Source organism: Dendrobates tinctorius, unplaced genomic scaffold, assembly GCF_039654945.1.
Source record: "Dendrobates tinctorius isolate UK_male_01 unplaced genomic scaffold, ASM3965494v1 ptg000039l, whole genome shotgun sequence".
Taxonomy (NCBI): Eukaryota; Metazoa; Chordata; class Amphibia; order Anura; family Dendrobatidae; genus Dendrobates; species Dendrobates tinctorius.
In genome coordinates, this window is record NW_027361707.1 from 16,230,920 (window position 1) to 16,253,837 (window position 22,918).

A 22,918-nucleotide genomic window follows, 5' to 3' on the forward strand; every position below is an offset into this window, starting at 1 on the left:
CAAAGGCTGTAAGTGTGGGAATTCCTATATACGTGGCCTCATATTTGATACTGAATAAATAGAGATTTTTTGAAAATTTTGTTTACAGTTTTTCCTCATTTGCATACCATTAACATGTCTATCAATCCTGCGATTTCCATAATTCCACAACTTTTCCATTTTGATGTTGCAATTTCAATTTTGAAGAATTTATAATTTTACAGGTTAAGGATTCTAGATTCTGTGATGGGATGTTGATCCAGAGAACTAGTCTGATTTCCAGATGTGGAGTCGGAAAGGAATTTTTCCTCTGATATGGAGCAATTAGTATCTGCCTCATGAGGTTTTTACCTTCCACAAGATCCACATTTTATTCACGTGATGGACTTGTGTCTTCTTTAACCTTAAAACTATGAAGCAACAGGAAAAACATATTGGCTATTCTATGGCTAATCTGATCACCAACCAAAGATTAAACTGATCAACAGGAAATTATTCCCTGTGCACTCTTAAAAAAAAAACATTAATCAATAAGTGTGTACACCCCTTTAGGAATGAATAAGTAGGTATTACCAAATTACCCAAGGGCTAAATAGACCCTAATTAAGGGATGCATTAAAAAGCTACTTTTATTGTTAAACTAAAAAGTGATAGTTAAATTTAAAATTACACCAGTTGGTCTGTGTTATTTTTATGATATTCAATGTCTAGGACCTGTATAGGTCATTAATTAATCTGATTACATTGCTCCATCTGTGCTATCTCCCCTATGACTGTAGTTCATAGATTAGAATTGTTAGTTTGCTAGGATATACACAGATTTTCCTAGTGCTGCCTAACAACGTAGAGCAACCCCAACAAGTTTCGCTATGACTGGCTTCCTCAGGGGGCTGAGGCTATAAGCCAGTCATGGCATCTGTTAATTAGGCCCTCTTAAAAAAGGCTCCTAAAGTTATGTCTAAGAATATTATGTCTTCCTTCAATCATCAACCATTACAATGGGGATGGGATTCATAAAGATTTATGTCTTATTCATTAAACTTGGCCAAAGGTTTGCTGGAGTAAGATTCAATAAATTCATATTAAGAAGAATGCCTCTTCATGTATTTGGTGTGTGCAGAATAAAAAACTCTACTCCAGCTCTGAACTAGAGTAGATTTCTGCTTTACTTTACAGCAATTTCTGTCTTCGCTTATAATAAATGTATTGGGCCACAGTTAATTCTAAAACTTTCATAATATACCAATCGCTTTAAAAAAAAAAGGGGGGACAGTGTTGGCGTAAAAATGGCAAAAGTCGCATCAATCCTGCAAAAAAAAAAAATTGCAACTTTTATTCACCAGGTTTATGGTGTAAAACGTTAATGAATTCTGCAATTTTGTAAGCTGCGAAATCATTGACTTTCATTCTAGGTAGTCCGTCGGGGTGGACTAGACAACCCAACACATTGTGGACGAGCACTGGCCACATGGTCACCACTGGGACCAAAGTGACTTGATTGAGTAAAAGATGGAGCTGAAATGCAATACCAGATACAGAAATGGATAAAAATGTCGATGTCCTCTTTGATAATAAGAGTAATAATACAAATTTTTGTGACTACCCTTCTACTGGTTACCTTTGAGGTGGATTACATTGTGTTGGAAGAACGCAGCCTACACCTGGAGGAACATAATTACACCAGTACACTTATTAGATAGGACTTCAAATAGCACAATTTTTTGGTCAGTATCAGATAATCTCCAGACTTCCGCCATACAGAGGTACAGAATCTCATGCTTTATCTTGAATCAAATAGGGTTGGAGGAATAGTAGTGGACGGTAAGTGTTCAAGAGCATGACAGTCGTCAACGAAGAAGACCAAGTCCTGCAGAACAGACAAAAATAATATTACCTATTCATTGCATGGTAAATTAATTTATAATTGTATAGAAAATGTGATTATTCATTATTTATGACATTTATTGAGGGCTAATTCCATTCTTATCTTTGCTCGTAATCATGATGCAATACTCAAAATACTAAAATAGAATTGAGAATATAAACATCTGGTTAGAATAAATGGGAGCCTTCTGCCCAATGTCCATATGTCCTAATAGGTTTTGAGGCTTTCTAAGGCTTCTTTCATACTAAGTTATCAACTCAATTACGCAGTTTAAAAAAAGGCATGAATGTGCAGCATATATTTATTCCCCCAAAATATAGTGTTCTGAAGCTCCACTCCTCATTTCTTTGAGGAGTTTCAGAAAAATATATGCCCTCCCTTACGCTTTCACAAATTTTGTTAATATCTCCAATGTTTCACGATTTGAATTTGAATATTCTCAAGCAGGATCATATGAAACAAACAATGACAGTCATTGTTTTCCATTGTGGGTATGGCTTCAGAAACGTATTGTGGCACCTGTTATTATTGGGCAAAGTTTTGGTTGTACTTAGATGAATGGATAATTGTACAAAACTTGGATGTACCTGGTCCTCCAAAACAGCTCTCCTGCTGGATGGGATCCTGAGTAGAGATGAGCAGACATGTGGATGTTCGGTTTCGTCGGGTTCAACCAAACTTTAGGCCAAAGTTGAATTCGGGTAGCAGTGCTATACCCGAATTTGAACTAGAACCCGAACCGCACAGAAGTCATCATGGACCTGAACTTTCCTGCTGTAAAATGGTCTCTCTCTTTTCTCGGAACTCTGAACAGTACAAAGGATTTCCGGTAGAAGTCCGTGTTCGGAGTTCAGCACCAGACACTAGATGACCAGTATGAACCCTGAATTTTACAGTTCGGGTTCGCGCATCTCTAATACTGAGTGCAGGGCCAGTCTCTCCTAAAAAGAAATGCACACCCCCAGTGAACACACCCATTTGTACTGAAGAGAATTTAACTCATTATGTGCTAATACTTTGATTGCTAATATCTTTGCAAAATTAAAAACAAACAAAAATAGTTTTCTTCCGCTCTGCATTGTCTGCATAGTTCAACCATTCTACATGAAAAATTTGGCGAAAGGTCAAGAAGAAAAGTAATAAGACATATTCTGTGTCTGGAAGTTCCATGTAGAGTATACCTATGCTTAGTGTTCACGATTGGAGATTATCGAATCCGTCAAGATTCATATTCGCAAAATTGCACGGATTTTACCTGGAAATATGATTTGCAGTAACTTAGTTTGGTGTAAAGTGGTTATCCCTTATTATGCTCTTGAGTCTCACCAGACTCCAGAACATAATAAATGTGAGATAGGGAGTTTTTCTCACGGTGCAAGCAGGGATCTCACAGAGGTTACGGCAGTTCTGACGGCTGGGAACACAGCCTCAGTGACCAGAGGCATCCTCGATGACGTCACCACCGGTCTCTGAGACTGCACTTGCAGCAGTTCATTCACCAGTGGTTCTCAGCCTGGACGGTCGCATCTTGGCACCATCCAGGTTGAAAACTTATTTTCCCCCAGACATGGATTACAGCGTGGGACAGAGCGATAGACAGGTATGGTATATTGGTTTTTTTGTTATATTACAGGAGAACGAGGGCTTCGGTGGAATAGGCGTTAGGTGAGTTTAACTGTGCTTGCTATTTTTAACCCCTTCACCCCCAAGGGTGGTTTGCACGTTCATGACCGGGCCAATTTTTACAATTCTGACCACTGTACCTTTATGAGGTCATAACTCTGGAACGCTTCCATGGATCCTGATGATTCTGACATTGTTTTCTCGTGACATATTGTACTTCATGTTAGTGGTAAAATTTCATTCAAATAACTTGCGTTTATTTGTGAGAAAAACGGAAATTTGGCGAAAATTTTGAAAATTTTGCAATTTTCCAACTTTGAATTTTTATGCCCTTAAATCACAGAGATATGGCACACAAAAAACTTGATAACTAACATTTCCCACATGTTTACTTTAGATCAGCACAATTTTGGAACCAAAATATTTTTTTGTTAGGAAGTTATAAGGGTTAAAAGTTGACCAGCGATTTCTCATTTTTACAACACCATTTTATTTTTAGGACCACATCACATTTGAAGCCACTTTGAGGGGTCTATATGATAGAAAATACCCAAAATTGACACCATTCTAAAAACTGCACCCCTTAAAGTGCTCAAAACCACATTCAAGAAGTTTATTAACCCTTTAGGTGCATCACAGGAATTTTTTTGAATATTTAAAAAAAATGAACATCTAACTTTTTTTCATAAAAAAAATACTTCAGGTTCAATTTTTTTTATTTTACCAAGGGTAACAGGAGAAATTGGACTGCAAAAGTTATTGTGCAATTTGTCCTGAGTACGAAGATACCTGATATGTGGGGGGGACCACTGTTTCGGTGCATGGCAGAGCTCAGAATGGAAGGAGCGCCGTTTTACTTTTTCAATGCAAAATTGGCTGGAATTCAGATTGGACGCCATGTCACGTTTGGAGAGTCCCTGATGTACCTAAACAGTGGAAACCCCCTACAAGTGACCCCATTTTGGAAACTAGACCCCCCAAGGAACTTATCTAGATATGTGGTGAGAACTTTGAACCCACAAGGGCTTTACAGAAGTTTATAACGTACAGCGGTACAATTAAAAAATCATATTTTTTCCACAAAAATGATCTTTTCACCCCAATTTGTATTTTCCCAAGGGTAACAGGACCCTAAAAGTTATTGTGCAATTTGTCCTGAGTACGCTGATACCCCACATGTGGGGGTAAACCACTATTTGGGCGCATGGCAGAGCTCGGAAGGGAAGCAGCGCCATTTGACGTTTTTGGCTGGAATTGAGATCGGACACCATGTCGCGTTTGGAAAACCCCTGATGTACCAAAACAGTGGAAACCCCCCACAAATGACACCATTTTGGAAACTAGACCCCCTAAGGAACTTATCTAGATGTGTGGTGAGAACTTTGAACCCCCATGGGCTTCACAGAAGTTTATAACATAAAGCCATACAATTAAAAAATCATATTTTTTCCACAAAAATGATCTTTTCACCCTCAATTCTTATTTTTCCAAGGGTAACAGGACCATAAAAGTTATTGTGCAATTTGTCCTGAGTACGCTGATACCCCACATGTGGGGGTAAACCACTATTTGGGCGCATGGCAGAGCTCGGAAGGGAAGCAGCGCCATTTGACGTTTTTGGCTGGAATTGAGATCGGACACCATGTCGCGTTTGGAAAACTCCTGATGTACCAAAACAGTGGAAACCCCCCACAAATGACACCATTTTGTAAACTAGACCCCCCAAGGAACTTATCTAGATGTGTGGTGAGCACTTTGAACCCCCCAGTGCTTCACAGAAGTTTATAACGCCCGGGCGTGAAAATAAAAAATTCGTATTTTTTCCACAAACATGATCTTTTAGTCACCATTTTTTTATTTTCCCAAGGGTACCAGGAGAAATTGGACCCCAAAAGTTGTTGTCCAATTTGTCCTGAGTATGCTGATACCCCATATGTGGGAGAAAACTACTGTATGGGCACACGTCGGGGCTCGGAAGGGAAGTAGTGACGTTTTGAATTGCAGACTTTGATGGAATGGTCTGCGGGTGTCATGTTGCCTTTGGAGAGCCCCTAATGTACCTAAACAGTGGAAACCCCCCACAAATGACCCCATTTTGAAAACTAGACCCACTAAGGAACTTATCTAGATGTGAGGTGAGCACTTTGAACCCCCAAGGGCTTCACAGAAGTTTATAATGCCAGGGCATGAAAATAAAAAAATTGTATTTTTTCCAGAAACATGATCAATTAGTCCCCAATTTTTTCATTTTCCCAAGGGTAACAGGATAAATTGGACCCCAAAAGTTGTTGTCCAATTTGGCCTGAGTACGCTGACACCCCATATGTGGGAGAAAACTACTGTATGGACACACGTCGGGGCTCGGAAGGGAAGCAGTGACGTTTTGGAATGCAGACTTTGATGGAATGGTCTGCGGGTGTCATGTGCGTTTGGAGAGCCCCTGATGTACCTAAACTATTGAAACTCCCCACAAGTGACCCCATTTTGGACACTAGACCCCCCACGGAACTTATCTAGATGTGTAGTGAGCACTTTGAACCCCCAAGTGCTTCTCAGAAGTTTATAACACTCGGACGTGAAAATAAAAAAATAATTTTTTTCCACAAAAATGATATTTTTGCCCCCAATTTTTTATTTTCCTAAGGGTAACAGGAGAAATTGAACCCCAAAAATTGTTTTGCAATTTGTCCTGAGTAGGCTGATACCCTACATGTGGGGGTAAAACACTGTTTGGGCGCATGGCAGAGCTTGGAAGGGAAGGAGCACCATTTGACTTTTTCAACTCAGAATTGGCTGGAATTGAGATCAGACGCCATGTTGCATTTGGAGAGCCCCTGATGTGCCCAAACAGTGGAATCCCCCCAATTATAACTCCAACCCTAACCCCAACACACCCCTAATCTGAGCCCTAACCCTAGCCCTAACCCTAGCCCTAACCCTAGCCCTAGCCCTAACCCTAGCCCTAACCCTAATGGGAAAATGGAGATAAATACGTTTTTTTTAATTTTATTATTTTTCCCTAACTAAGGAGGTGATATCGGGGGGTTTGATTTACTATTTATGGCGGTTTTTATGTTTGGCGGCTGTAGCACGCTAAAAGACGCTTTTTATTGTAAAAATAGTTTTTGCATCACCACATATTGAGAGCTATAATTTTTCCGTATTTTGACCCACCGAGTCATGTTAGGTCATATTTTTTGCGGGACGAGTTGACGCTTTTATTGGTACCATTTTCGGGCACATGACATTTTTTGATCGCTTTTTATTCCTATTTTTGGGACACAGAATGAACAAAAACCAGCGTTTCATGAATTTCTTTTGGGGGGGTGCGTTTACACCGTTCCGCGTGCGGTAAAATTGATAAAGCGGTTTTATTCTTCGGGTCAGTACGGTTACAGCGATACCTCATTTAGGTCGTTTTTTTATGTTTTTGTCGGTTTTATGCAATGAAAACTATTTTATATAAAAAATAATTATTTTTGCATCGCTTTATTCTGCGAGCTATAACTTTTTTATTTTTTCGCTGATGATGCTGTGTCGCAGCTCGTTTTTTGCGGGACAAGATGACATTTTCAGCGGTACCATGGATATTTATATGCGTCTTTTTGATTGCGCGTTATTACACTTTTTGTTTGGCGGTATGATAATAAATCATTATTTTTTGCTTTGTTTTTTATTTTTATTTTTTAAGGGGTTCGCTAAAGGGGTTAACTAATGGGACAGTTTTATAGGGCGGGTCATTACGGACGCGGCGATACCTAATATGTGTACTTTTATTGTTTTTTTTTATTATTTCCAAAAAATGGATTTATTGGGGGAATATTTTTTTTTTTTTCTAATTTATTTGGCGATTTTTTTTTAATTATTTTAACACTTTTTTTTATTTTTTTTTTTACTTTATTAAATAGTCCCAGGTGGGACATCACTGTCCTGTGACAGATCGCTGATCTGTCACATCACAGATCACTGTGACAGATCAGCGATCTGACACAGGCACTGCAGAAGGCTTCCTCATGCCTGCGCTTTGCAGGCACTGAGGAAGCCAGCTTCCTCAGGCCCCCGAAGGCCCCCGTCGCCATCTTGGATTCGGGGGCCTGGAGGAAAGGAGCCCCGCGCAGCAGAGCTGCACATTGCGCTGCCGTGGGGGGCTCAGGGAAGCAAGGAGGGAGCCCCCTCCCTGCCGATGCTTCCCTTTAACCCCCGGTACACCGCGATCATGTTTGATCACGGTGTGCAAGGGGTTAACGTGTCGGGGGCGGTCCGTGACCACCCCTGACACATTGTGCCGGGTGTCAGCTGTGATAATCAGCTGACACCCGGCCGCGATCAGCGGCGCTCACCACGTGGGCGCCACTGATCGCGCCGACGTACTATCCCGTCCATGGGCATAGGGGCCCAGGTCCCATGGACGGGATAGTAAGTCGGATGGCAGAAAGGGGTTAAATAAAAAAGTAAAAGTGTGTTTTGTTTAATTTCTAATAAAAGGATTTTATTCTGGCTATGTCTTTATCTACCATATAATATAGGATGAGTAATGGATAGGTGTTTTATAGACGCCTCTCCATTACTAAGCCGTGGGCTTGATGTCACCGGACAATACAAAGGTGACATCAACCCCACAAATATGAACCCTACTTGCCACCGCTACACGGCAAGTGGGAAGAGCCAGGCAAAGTGCCAGAATTGGCACATCTAATAGAAGTGCCTTTTCTGGGTGGCTGTGGGTTGCTATTTTTAGGCTGGGGGGGCAATATCTATGGCCCTTTACCAGCCTGAGAATCCTAGCCCCCCAGCTGTCTGCTTTAGCAAAGTTGGTTGTCAAAAATGGGGGGACCCCATGTCGTTTTTTTTTTTTTAGTTATTTATTTAAATAATTTAAAAATACGGCATGGGGACCCTTCTATTCTTGATAACCAGCCTTGCTGAAGCTGACAGCTAAGGGTTGGAGCCCCCAGCTATGAGCTTTGCCTAGCTGGTTATCAAAAACACAGGGGAACCCATGCCAATTTTTTTTTAAATTATTTATTTACAGCACAGGAGCTGCTAATGAATACACCCATCAGCCATTCCTGCTCTCGCTGTTATTAGCGGCAGCAGGTGCTGGATAATGGGAGCTGTAGTCCTATCCACTGACACCAGTGATCAGAGGTAAACTTTATACCAACAATCACAGCTGAATGCTCATGCTGTATTTTGACAGCGTGGGAACCGCGGCTCTCTGACCGGTGGAGATGATTTCACCTCCGATCAGAAGCAGTGTTTGCCGCTCTGTCATGCTCAAGTAAGCCGCAGCAGAAGTAAGGAGGAGGACGTCATCGCTAGAAGATGGGAGGCGCCGGACTGGACCGCGACACCCATCGGACCGGACCAGACCCCCAGGTGAGTATAATCGAACTTATCTTTCAGGTTACAATGGGGGCTTATCTGCAGCATTACAGAATGCTGAAGATAAGCCCCTGATGGTGGTGGCTGCATCTCATAGGTCAAAACTAAGGTGACAGATTACCTTTAACCTCTTAAGTCACTTGACGCCTTGGCCAAAAATTCCTTTATTTGGGAGAAAAATAAAGAAAAATGAAATTCTCCGCGATTTTTGGGGGTTTTGTTTTTTTACAGTCACTGTGCAGTAAATATGTTATATTAACGTTATTACATGGGTCAGTGTGATTAAAGCAATACAAAATGTCCATAGTTTTGGTTTTACTACTTTCACATAATAATAACTCTTAAATTAGCTTTAGGTCAGTCTTTAAAGGAAATCCATCAGCAGGTTTTTGCTATATAATCTGACAGCAGCATGATATAGGGGCAGTGTTAAATATTAATAATACGTTAATTTCGTATAAGACTCAGTTCTGTACATTGCTTTAGCTGACACGACATAGGCTATTTTTGTAAGCTTGGCTCATGGTACAGGACAACTCCATATATACCGAGATCACGTGCTTTAAGAGACGTATATAATTCATGGCTCACTGTAGAGGTGGCTCTCACTCCTTCCCTATCACCATGAAACACATTTGAGGATGTCATCTCTGCACGGCCATAGCTGAACAGCTGGTATGTAACTTTGCTATTTGAGAAGCCGAACAGAGCCAGACGCCATTTTACCATTTGCCATCCCAGAGAAAGAAGGTGACAAGCTTTTGCTATGAACTAATGGACAATCTCTCACCTATTTTTATGTTTTTCTGTAATAATCTTTTCTTTGATGGAAGAATCCAAATAAACCACTATATTTTTATCTGGTAACTAGTCCTGAGTATTTTACAAGGTTACGCATTATTTTACAGGCAGAGAGCCTGATTCCTGTGATGTGTCACTTAGTTTACTGGATGTAGCAGTTGTGACACAATCACTGTTATCTCTTTTGCAGATCTAGCAGTTCTCTGAATGCTGAGCCCTGTATAACCCTGCCCACACCAGTGATTGGCAGCTTTCTGTTTACATTATATATCAGTGGTCAGGGCGGGGCTATAGAGAGCAGGAGGACTACATGGCATGAGACACCTAGTCTTATTGTGATAATCTCCTGCTGATAAAACACTGATTTTAATGAAACAGTAAAAGACAGGCTAGTAAGTGATACATAGCTGGAATCTGGGTTTCAGCTCCTTCATCATTCTGCTGTCAGATTACATAGAAAAAAACTTGCTGGAATATTGCCTTTAAGACAAATGACTTTTTATATTCTTTTCAATTTAGGAGAAAAGTGACAATTTTTTATGATTTTGAGCATTCGTAATAAATGATACATTTTGGACTTTTATTTTAGATTTTTTAGTTATTGGATATGAAAAGAGGGGCGATTTCCTTTTTTTTCTCTGAGTAACTTTTTTTAAGCTCTTTTTTTCCTCTTTTTTTGATGATAAAAAAGTGACAACTTGAACAATAAACTGCAATCCTTAAGAATAGAATAAGCGTTTTGTAATTTTCCCAATCTCTCTGCCTGTAGCTCCCCACCTTTCTCTGACCACTTAGATGCAGATTCTTTACATTGTATAGAAAATATACATCTCATTCTCCAGTCCTTATAAATAATGAAAAAGAAATCCATCACTATTCCCACAAGGGTAAAATCAGTTTATTTAGACGAGATGTTCAAGGCTCCATTTTGGCCGTGTATGGAAGAGACGCTGCTTTAGGGACAAGACGTCAGCACCTGTTCGGGGACCAACCCTTCCTTAAGCACTGTGCTCCATGCATTATTTATGAGGATTGGAGGATGATATCCATGTTGGTAATTTTCTATAGAATATAAAGAAGCATTGAAGAGAAAAATATTGTGTGCCGCTACTTATCGTTGGATATTGGCGAATGACTGGGAGAGAGACGATCAGCGGTACCTGATCGACGAGGTGTAATATATAAGGGTCAAGGGTGTTAATCCCTTAGATACCGTTGTCAATGATGTCAGTGGCACCTAAAGGGTTAAGCAGAGGCAATCAGAGCCATCTCTGACTTAACACTAGTCAGAACAGGCCATTTTCTGTCATTAATGGTGGGAAGTGTTGGCACTAGTGATGAGCGAACATGCTCGGATAAGGTGTTATCCGAGCATGCTCGGGTGCTGACCGAGTGACTTCGGCGTGCTCGATTAACGTGTTCAAGCCCCCGCACCTGCATGTCTCACGGCTGTTTGACAGCTGCAACACATGCAGGGATTGTCTAACAAACAGGGAATCCCTATATGTGTTGTGACTGCAGACACGCAGCTGCGGGGACTCCAACATATTTTTCGAGCACACCGAAGACACAACATGCTCGGATAACACGTTATCCCAGCATGTTCGCTCATCTCTAGTTGGCACCTGTTGGCCAACACTTTCGTCCATGACTGTATATGAAGGCTCTTTTTTTTTTGCAGGGTGAGATGTACTTTAACCCCTTCCTGACATGAGACGTACTATCCCGTCCACGGTACCCGGGCCCGTATGACCGGGGACGGGATAGTACGTCTACCGCGATCAGCGGCGCCCACGTGGTGAGCGCCGCTGATCGCGGCCGGGTGTCAGCTGATTATCACAGCTGACACCCGGCACAATGTGTCAGGGGCGGTCACGGACCGCCCCCGACACGTTAACCCCTTGCACACCGCGATCAAACATGATCGCGGTGTACCGGGGGTTAAAGGGAAGCATCGGCAGGGAGGGGGCTCCCTCCGTGCTTCCCTGAGCCCCCCACGGCAGCGCAATGTGCAGCGCTGCTGCGGGGGGCTCCTTTCCTCCAGGCCCCCGGATCCAAGATGGCGACGGGGGCCTTCGGGGGCCTGGGGAAGCTGGCTTCCTCAGTGCCTGCAAAGCGCAGGCATGAGGAAGCCTTGTGCACTGCCTGTGACAGATTGCTGATCTGTCACAGTGATCTGTGATGTGACAGATCAGCGATCTGTCACAGGACAGTGATGTCCCACCTGGGACTATGTAATAAAGTAAAAAAAAAATTAAAAAAAGTGTAAAAATAAATTAAAAAAAATCGCCAAATAAATTAGTAAAAAAAAAAAAAATATTCCCCAATAAATTCATTTTTTGAAAATAATAAAAAAAACAAAACAATAAAAGTACACATATTAGGTATCGCCGCGTCCGTAACGACCTGCCCTATAAAACTGTCCCAATAGTTAACCCCTTTAGCGAACCCCTTAAAAAACAAAAATAAAAAACGAAGCAAAAAATAATGATTTATTATCATACCGCCAAACAAAAAGTGCAATAACGCGCGATCAAAAAGACGCATATAAATATCCATGGTACCGCTGAAAACGTCATCTTGTCCCGCAAAAAACAAGCCACCATACAGCATCATCAGTGAAAAAATAAAAAAGTTATAACTCGCAGAATAAAGCGATGCAAAAATAATTATTTTTTATATAAAATAGTTTTCATTGCATAAAACCGACAAAAACATAAAAAAACGACCTAAATGAGGTATCGCTGTAACCGTACTGACCCGAAGAATAAAACCGCTTTATCAATTTTACCGCACGCGGAACGGTGTAAACGCACCCCCCCCAAAAGAAATTCATGAAACGCTGGTTTTTGTTCATTCTGCGTCCCAAAAATCGGAATAAAAAGCGATCAAAAAATTTCACGTGCCCGAAAATGGTACCAATAAAAACGTCAACTCGTCCCGCAAAAAATAAGACCTCACATGACTCGGTGGGTCAAAATACGGAAAAATTATAGCTCTCAATATGTGGTGATGCAAAAACTATTTTTACAATAAAAAGCGTCTTTTAGCGTGCGACAGCCGCCAAACATAAAAACCGCCATAAATAGTAAATCAAACCCCCCATTATCACCCCCTTAGTTAGGGAAAAATAATAAAATAAAAAAAATGTATTTATTTCCATTTTTCCATTAGGGTTAGGGCTAGGGTTAGGGCTAGGGGTGTGTTGGGGTAGGGTTAGGGTAGGGTTAGGGTTAGGGCTAGGGCTAGGGTTAGGGCTAGGGTTAGGGCTAGGGTTAGGGCTAGGGCTAGGGTTAGGGCTAGGGTTAGGGCTAGGGTTAGGGGCGTGTTGGGGTTCGGGTTGGAGTTAGAATTGGGGGTTTCCACTGTTTGGGCACATCAGGGGCTCTCCAAATGCAACATGGCGTCTGATCTCAATTCCAGCCAATTCTGAGTTGAAAAAGTCAAATGGTGCTCCTTCCCTTCCAAGCTCTGCTATGCGCCCAAACAGTGTTTTACCCCCACATGTAGGGTATCAGCCTACTCAGGACAAATTGCAAAACAATTTTTGGGGTCCAATTTCTCCTGTTACCCTTAGGAAAATAAAAAATTGGGGGCAAAAATATCATTTTTGTGGAAAAAAATGATTTTTTTATTTTCACGTCCGAGCGTTATAAACTTCTGTGAAGCACTTGGGGGTTCAAAGTGCTCACCACACATCTAGAAAAGTTCCGTGGGGGGTCTAGTGTCCAAAATGGGGTCACTTGTGGGGAGTTTCAATAGTTTAGGTACATCAGGGGCTCTCCAAACGCACATGACACCCGCAGACCATTCCATCAAAGTCTGCATTCCAAAACGTCACTGCTTCCCTTCCGAGCCCCGACGTGTGTCCATACAGTAGTTTTCTCCCACATATGGGAAATCAGCGTACTCAGGACAAATTGGACAACAACTTTTGGGGTCCAATTTCTCCTGGTACCCTTGGGAAAATAAAAAAATGGTGACTAAAAGATCATGTTTGTGGAAAAAATACGAATTTTTTATTTTCACGCCCGGGCGTTATAAACTTCTGTGAAGCACTGGGGGGGTCAAAGTGCTCACCACACATCTAGATAAGTTCCTTGGGGGGTCTAGTTTACAAAATGGTGTCATTTGTGGGGGGTTTCCACTGTTTAGGTACATTAGGGGCTCTCCAAAGGCAACATGACACCCGCAGACCATTCCATCAAAGTCTGCATTCCAAAACGTCACTACTTCCCTTCCGAGCCCCGACGTGTGCCCATACAGTAGTTTTCTCCCACATATGGGGTATCAGCATACTCAGGACAAATTGGACAACAACTTTTGGGGTCCAATTTCTCCTGGTACCCTTGGGAAAATAAAAAAATGGTGACTAAAAGATCATGTTTGTGGAAAAAATATGAATTTTTTATTTTCACGCCCGGGCGTTGTAAACTTCTGTGAAGCACTGGGGGGGGTCAAAGTGCTCACCACACATCTAGATAAGTTCCTTAGGGGGTCTAGTTTCCAAAATGGTGTCATTTGTGGGGGGTTTCCACTGTTTTGGTACATCAGGGGTTTTCCAAACGCGACATGGTGTCCGATCTCAATTCCAGCCAAAAACGTCAAGTGGCGCTGCTTCCCTTCCGAGCTCTGCCATGCGCCCAAATAGTGGTTTACCCCCACATGTGGGGTATCAGCGTACTCAGGACAAATTGCACAATAACTTTTAGGGTCCTGTTACCCTTGGGAAAATAAGAATTGAGGGTGAAAAGATCATTTTTGTGGAAAAAAATATGATTTTTTAATTGTATGGCTTTATGTTATAAACTTCTGTGAAGCCCATGGGGGTTCAAAGTTCTCACCACACATCTAGATAAGTTCCTTAGGGGGTCTATTTTCCAAAATGGTGTCATTTGTGGGGGGTTTCCACTGTTTTGGTACATCAGGGGTTTTCCAAACGCGACATGGTGTCCGATCTCAATTCCAGCCAAAAACGTCAAGTGGCGCTGCTTCCCTTCCGAGCTCTGCCATGCGCCCAAATAGTGGTTTACCCCCACATGTGGGGTATCAGCGTACTCAGGACAAATTGCACAATAACTTTTAGGGTCCTGTTACCCTTGGGAAAATAAGAATTGAGGGTGAAAAGATCATTTTTGTGGAAAAAAATATGATTTTTTAATTGTATGGCTTTATGTTATAAACTTCTGTGAAGCCCATGGGGGTTCAAAGTTCTCACCACACATCTAGATAAGTTCCTTAGGGGGTCTATTTTCCAAAATGGTGTCATTTGTGGGGGGTTTCCACTGTTTTGGTACATCAGGGGTTTTCCAAACGCGACATGGTGTCCAATCTCAATTCCAGCCAAAAACGTCAAATGGCGCTGCTTCCCTTCCGAGCTCTGCCATGCGCCCAAATAGTGGTTTACCCCCACATGTGGGGTATCAGCGTACTCAGGACAAATTGCACAATAGCTTTTAGGGTCCTGTTACCCTTGGGAAAATAAAAATTGGGGTGAAAAGATCATTTTTGTGGAAAAAAAATGATTTTTTAATTGTACCGCTGTACGTTATAAACTTCTGTAAAGCCCTTGTGGGTTCAAAGTTCTCACCACATATCTAGATAAGTTCCTTGGGGGGTCTAGTTTCCAAAATGGGGTCACTTGTAGGGGGTTTCCACTGTTTAGGTACATCAGGGACTCTCCAAACGTGACATGGCGTCCAATCTGAATTCCAGCCAATTTTGCATTGAAAAAGTCAAACTGCGCTCCTTCCATTCTGAGCTCTGCCATGCGCCGAAACAGTCGTTCCCCCCCACATATCAGGTATCTGCGTACTCAGGACAAATTGCACAATAACTTTTGCAGTTCAATTTCTCCTGTTACCCTTGGTAAAATAAAAAAAATTGAACCTGAAGTATTTTTTTTATGAAAAAAAGTTAGATGTTCATTTTTTTTTAAATATTCAAAAAATTTCACGTGACGCACCTAAAGGGTTAATAAACTTCTTGAATGTGGTTTTGAGCACCTTAAGGGGTGCAGTTTTTAGAATGGTGTCACTTTTGGGTATTTTCTATCATATAGACCCCTCAAAGTGGCTTCAAATGTGATGTGGTCCTAAAAATAAAATGGTGTTGTAAAAATGAGAAATCGCTGGTCAACTTTTAACCCTTATAACTTCCTAACAAAAAAAAATTTTGGTTCCAAAATTGTGCTGATGTAAAGTAATCATGTGGGAAATGTTAGTTATCAAGTTTTTTGTGTGCTGTATCTCTGTGATTTAAGGGCATAAAAATTCAAAGTTGGAAAATTGCGAAATTTTCAAAATTTTCGCCAAATTTCCGTTTTTCTCACAAATAAACGCAAGTTATTTGAATGAAATTTTACCACTAACATGAAGTACAATATGTCACGAGAAAACAATGTCAGAATCACCGGGATCCATGGAAGCGTTCGAGAGTTATGACCTCATAAAGGTACAGTGGTCAGAATTGTAAAAATTGGCCCGGTCATGAACGTGCAAACCACCCTTGGGGGTGAAGGGGTTAAACAGCACCACTGAATTTATGATACAATATTGGCATTAGTCTAATACAAAAAAGTAATTCTGACTATTTTGGTGGAATTTCAGTTCTACGGCATTCTCTGTGCATTTTAACCCCTTAAGCCCCAAGGGTGGTTTGCACGTTAATGACCAGGCCGATTTTTACAATTCTGACCACTGTCCCTTTATGAGGTAATAACTCTGAAACGCTTCCATGGATACCGGTGATTCTGACATTGTTTTCTCGTGACATATTGTACGTCATGTTAGTTGTAAAATTTCATTCAAATAACTTGCGTTTATTTGTGAAAAAAATGGAAATTTGGTGAAAATTTTGAAAATTTCACAATTTTTCAACTTTGAATTTTTATGCCCTTAAATCACAGAGATATAGCACACAAAAAACTGAATAAGTAACATTTCCCACATGTTTACTTTACATCAGCACAATTTTGAAACCAAAATTTTTTTTTGTTAGGAAGTTATAAGGGTTAAAAGTTGACCAGCGATTTCTCATTTTTGCAACACCATTTTATTTTTACGGACCACATCACATTTGAAGCCACTTTGAGGGGTCTATATGATAGAAAATACCCAAAAGTGACACCATTCTAAAAACTGCACCCCTTAAAGTGCTCAAAACCACATTCAAGAAGTTTATTAACCCTTTAGGTGCGTCACAGGAATTTTTTGAATATTTAAAAAAAAATTAACATTTAACTTTTTTTCACAAAAATAATACTTCAGGTTCAATTTTTTTTAATTTACCAAGGGTAACAGGAGAAATTGGACTGCAAAAGTTATTGTGCAATTTGTCCTGAGTACGCCGATACCTGATATGTGTGGGGGAACCACTGTTTCGGCGCATGGCAGACCTCAGCAGGGAAAGAGCGCCATTTGACTTTTCAATGCAAAATTGGCTGGAATTCAGATCGGACGCCATGTCGTGTTTGGAGAGCCCCTGATGTACCTAAACAGCGTGACCCCCATTTTGGAAACTAGACCCCCCAAGGAAGTTGTATGTACTGTATGGGCACACGTCAGGGCTCGGAAGGGAAGTAGTGACGTTTTGGAATGCAGACTTTGATGGATTGGTCTGCGGGTGTCATGTGCGTTTGGAGAGCCCCTGATGTACCTAAACTATTGAAACTCCCCACAAGTGACCCCATTTTGGAAACTAGACCCCCCACGGAACTTATCTAGATGTGTGGTGAGCACTTTGAACCCCCAAGTGCTTCACAGAAGTTTATAACGCCTGGGCGAGAAAAAAAAAAATCATTTTTTTCCACAAAAATGATATTTTTCCCCCAATTTTTTATTTTCCTAAGGGTAACAGGAGAAATTGGACCCCAAAAGTTGTTTTCCAATTTGTCCTGAGTAGGCTGATACCCTATATGTGGGGGTAAAACACTGTTTGGGCGCATGGCAGAGCTTGGAAGGGAAGGAGCACCATTTTACTTTTTCAATGCAGAATTGGCTGGAATTGAGATCAGACGCCATGTTGCATTTGGAGAGCACCTGATGTGCCCAAACAGTGGAAACCCCCAATTATAACTCCAACCCTAACCCCAACACACCCCTAACCCTAATCTGAGCCCTAACCCTAGCCCTAACCCTAGCCCTAGCCCTAACCCTAGCCCTAACCCTAATGGGAAAATGGAAATAAATACTTTTTTAAATTTTATTATTTTTCCCTAACTAAGGGGGTGATAACGGGGGGTTTGATTTACTATTTATGGTGGTTTTTATGTTTGGCGACTGTCACACGCTAAAAGACGCTTTTTATTGTAAAAATAGTTTTTGCATCACCACATATTGAGAGCTATAATTTTTCCGTATTTTGACCCACCGAGTCATGTGAGGTCTTATTCTTTGCGGGACCAGTTGACGTTTTTATCGGTATCATTTTCGGGCATGTGACATTTTTTGATCGCTTTTTATTCCGATTTTTGGGACGCAGAATGAACAAAAACCAGCGTTTCATGAATTTCTTTTGGGGGGGGTGCGTTTACACCGTTCCGCGTGCGGTAAAATTGATAAAGCGCTTTTATTCTTCGCGTCGGTACGGTTACAGCGATACCTCATTTAGGTCGTTTTTTTATGTTTTGTCGTTTTTTTGCAATGAAAACAATTTTATATAAAAAATAATTATTTTTGCATCGCTTTATTCTGCGAGCTATAACTTTTTTATTTTTTTGCGGATGATGCTGTATGGCGGCTCGTTTTGTTGCGGGACAAGATGACGTTTTCAGCGGTACCATGGATATTTATATGTGTCTTTTTGATCGCGCGTTATTGCACTTTTTGTTCGGTGGTATGATAATAAATCATTATTTTTTGCTTCGTTTTTTATTTTTATTTTTTAAGGGGTTCGCTAAAGGGGTTAACTAATGGGACAGTTTTATAGGGCGGGTCGCTACGGACGTGGCGATACCAAATATGTTTACTTTTATTTTTTTTTTTTTATTTTCAAAAAATGAATTTATTGGGGAATATTTTTTTTTTTTTTACTAATTTATTTAGCGATTTTTTTAAAATTATTTTTACACGTTTTTTTTTTTTTTTTTTTTACTTTATTACATAGTCCCAGGTGGGACATCACTGTCCTGTGACAGATCGCTGATCTGTCACATCACAGATCACTGTGACAGATCAGCAATCTGTCACAGGCAGTTCTGCAGACCTCCTCATGCCTGCGCTTTGCAGGCAGTGAGGAAGTCAGCTCCCTACAGGCCCCCGAAGGCCCCTGTCGCCATCTTGGATCCGGGGGCCTGTAGGGAAAGAGCCCCCCGCAGCAGCGCTGCACATTGCGCTGCCGTGGGGGCTCAGGGAAGCACGGAGGGAGCCCCCTCCCTGCCGATGCTTCCCTTTAACCCCCGGTACACCGCGATCGTGTTTGATCGCGGTGTACAAGGCGTTAACGTGTCGGGGGCGGTCTATGACCGCCCCTGACACATTGTGACGGGTGTCAGCTGTGATAATCAGCTGACACCCGGCCGCGATCAGCGGCGCTCACCACGTGGGCGCCGCTGATCGCATTAGACGTACTATCCCGTCCTTGGGAATTAAGTCCCAGGGCACATGGACGGGATAGTACGTCTAATGGCAGAAAGGGGTTAAATGACAAATGAACTTTATGTGACAAGTCAGCACAACTACGGCGACTCCAAATTTCTGTAGTTTCTTTTACGGTTTACTACTTTTCTAAAAAAAAGTGTATTTTATACTCCACATCCATAACTTTTTTCTATGTCGACGAAACTGTGTGAAGGATTGTGGTTGTTGGGGCAAATTGTACTCTATGTGGTAGCATTTTGGGTACAAACAACTTTTTGTGACCAAAAAACAGCAATTCTGACATTTATAGCAATTATTTATAATGTTAGTTTTTTCCTTTTTTTTTAGTTGACAAATGGAAACAGGGCGTTATTTATTCATTTTTTTATACCTATTATATATATTTTTTTTAGATGGAGTATTTCTAATCTCTGAGTTTTATTCCCACCTATCGACCCGTTAGATCTTTGCACCACGTTCTTAGTGGCTCAACCAGTGAATATTAGAAAAATCCCCAAGTTGTAAATTCTTCAGCAAACACGCTTTGCAGTTTTGATTGTATACAAAAAACGTACATAAACAACTTAAATGCCTAAATATACAAAAAAACAACATACTCGCTTGCAGACTGTGTTCATGATAGTGTATAGATTTCTCACTCTCTTCTTTAAGGCGGTCACTCTTGGAAATCTTCCACAGTAAGGAGCGGAGATGAAAGAGCGCAGTTTTGTCATGACACAAGAATTCTGGAACACAACCATTCATTGTTGTCATTCAAGATTATATTTATCTATGATATATTTATTCAATTAATCAAAAATGTTTTGAAAATATTAACTAATGGCAGAAATCTTCTTCTTTTGGCTTCTTTGTGAGTAAAGGGGGTCTTACGGAAAATGCTAAAATCAGTCAAACTCTCTGGCATGTCCTCTAAGCCATGTTGAGGAGAAAAGTCATATGCTATGTAGAACTTCAACATGCCTGATCCATATTCAGTAGATGCAGTAGAAGCTGGCAGTAGATGTATCTGGCAGCAGCTTATTTCCTTCTCCTCAATCAGAAATGATAGTTCTTGTGCTTGGTTGAAAAAAATAGCAGGAAGACAAAAGAGCCGAGAGGTGAAGGCCACTTTCACACACTCGTAAAAAACTGACCATACTCTATTCGGAATACCCAACATGATTGCAGGGTCTGTCGTCCTGAGCAAACTGCTTCATAGTGTTAGGGCTCACTTGGGAAGGTGAATTCACTAAACCACAGGTCAGGGTGAACCTATGAACTGAAGGCTGTTGCACAGCAGGCTGGACTTGCTGGATGGTACATTGAAAAGCAAGGACTAGGAAAGTAGGCAAATGAGTGGAACAGGACCCACCAGATGACTTAGAACCAGTGGTGTAAAAAGCGCAGGAACTGAAGAAGTATAACCACCCCAGGAAAAGCAGTAGTTTTTTTGGTTTGAACCAGTCCAAAAGAAAGTTCGTAAAGCTTTCAGCAGACAAAGGGTTAAACAGCGAACAATAAATAGAAGAATGGACAGCAGAGTTGAAGACGTAAACTTGATTATGGAGAAGATATACTATTTTGCAGAAGCGATAGTAATGTGGGCAGTCTCTGGAGAGGAGTTCTTAATGCTTACAGCAGATGAAAGGTGAATCAAGAAGGAAATTGGCAAATGTATATTGTAGAAGGAAACGGGAGTTTTATGAGATGATACCAGCTGAGTAAAGGGGGGGAAAAAACTCGAAGGCAAAAGGTGAGAAACACAAGTTTTACATAATAATCAGACATACATGTATATCCAAATATATAACCGGCAAACTTGTCCACACGGCCAGGTGGGACACACCCCTAGGCCAAAACATCAAAAACCGACTAAGATAATGATCTCTAGGTAAGTAATTCTAGCATACAATAAATAACCAATAAATTCTAAAGGTAGCGTATAACACAAAAATTCATCAAGAGAAAGGGGTTTTATGCAAATGAAAATAAATTTTATTACACATAAATCATAAATGACAGACAAAATATTGGTGATCAGGTAAGAAAATGACAATAGCTAAAAGAAAGCCGGTGCAAAGAGATATAGAAAGGTTATAACGCAGCGGAAAAGGACTAAACCAATATATGTAGAATGCAGCAAAGATATTGATAAGCCAGGAAGCCAATGAATCTAATTAGTGGTATTGATCTATGGTATTGATCCAAAATCTCAATACTTACATGGATGTCCAGATACAATGTGGGCAGAGATTCTTTGCATCGTCCCTGTTTTAAAAGACATTAAAAAAGTTTTAAGAAGTTAGGTTCTGTAGTTCTCCCGACGGTCGCCCCAGAATCTTCCGGTTACTTACAGATGGTAAAATCTTCTGTAATGTTAGAAAAGATTCAGTGATTTCTTGGCTCAAAGTCACAACTCTTGAATAGCAGGTCAGGGGAGAAGAGGAGGTGAAAAGAAAGAATATATTAAAGACTAAGAAACTTAGGAAAAGCTTCATCACTGCTTGCAGTTTGTCAGCACGAGCAGCTAATGGCTCCGGCCGAGGTTTGTAAATCAATGGACTCATAGCCGAGCAGTCAACACCAATTTATATGAACAGCTGAATCAAGGGGAGGAAAAAAAGCTGCAGGCTCCCAGCCAAGGGGAGATGAAAGTGGACGTTACCAGCAATGTCAGAGAGCGATGCTTCATAACCCTTCTGAGAAGGAGATGAATGACGAAGAAAAAATGATTTTATAGGCCGGTCCATGGATACAGGAATTTCAACGGAATTACAAAAATATGTGTTTGTGCAAAATTGGAGAAGTTTGGTCAAGAGATCACCAATTGGTCAATACTAAGAGTTGAGCAAGTTGGTTCAATTTGCCTTGAATTTTATAAAAAGTTCAAATTCACTTCGTGTGAGTAAAAAGTTTGTGAAGGAGGCTAAAAAATAAAAAAAAATCCTTCACTCACCTCTCCGCCTCTCCATGATTGGCTCCCTCTGGCTCTGGCCACGTCGGATCTTCATGGCAAATGATGACCTCTTCCGCTTCTTTCTTCGTTCCTTGTACGGAGTAGTCTTTGGGCATTACATGACATGTCGTGACTCGTGACGTCACAAGGCTAGTCAGCGCTGGAGATCCCGAAAATCTGATGGGACCTGTGAAGAAGACTGAAGACCTGCTGTGAGTGTGGAAACAGACTGGAACTGGGAGGCCTTGGAAAGGAGCTGCCGGGAGGAGGTGAAGGACCGGAAAAAGTACCGTACCTAGTATATCTTTTTTTAAAAAATTTTCTCCTTTTCTAGTTCTTTTGAATGGCAGTATTCACTGAGGGCAAATTGCAAAAAAATTTATATTTGTGCAAACCTTTATTTTTTTTTAAATTTGAGATGAACGCAATTATATTGGAACTGATTCATTCACCTCTGGTTTCTGGACTTTCAGAATACTTGGTCTTCTTTGTTAGTTAAAGTGATGAATAGACAGTAAAAATGGTGTGCTCTTTTCCCACAAAAAAAATCACTCCAAAATGCCACTAAAGAGGTTTATCTAGGACTATTTTTTTTACTCTGGGTCTAAAAACGGACAGGTAGGTACAGTAGTTGCTAACTACCTGCTTGTTCTATCTGGCGTTGGCACAGAGTTATTACTGACCGCATCTGCTGGCAATTCTGCTGCTTTT

The 22,918-nt window shown here is 41.0% G+C and overlaps 1 protein-coding gene across 1 annotated transcript; it reads right to left on the minus strand.

Annotated features, from left to right (window-relative positions):
* Positions 1-1,039: 1,039 nt before the first annotated feature.
* Positions 1,040-21,818, minus strand: CYTL1 (cytokine like 1). The gene is made up of 4 exons (XM_073574754.1): positions 21,606-21,818; positions 21,475-21,519; positions 19,869-19,997; positions 1,040-1,846 (listed from the first exon to the last, which is right to left on the minus strand). The coding sequence occupies exons 1-4, from the start codon at positions 21,816-21,818 to the stop codon at positions 1,760-1,762; spliced, it is 474 nt and encodes a 157-aa protein (XP_073430855.1). The 3' UTR covers positions 1,040-1,759.
* Between the last annotated feature and the right edge of the window lie 1,100 nt (positions 21,819-22,918).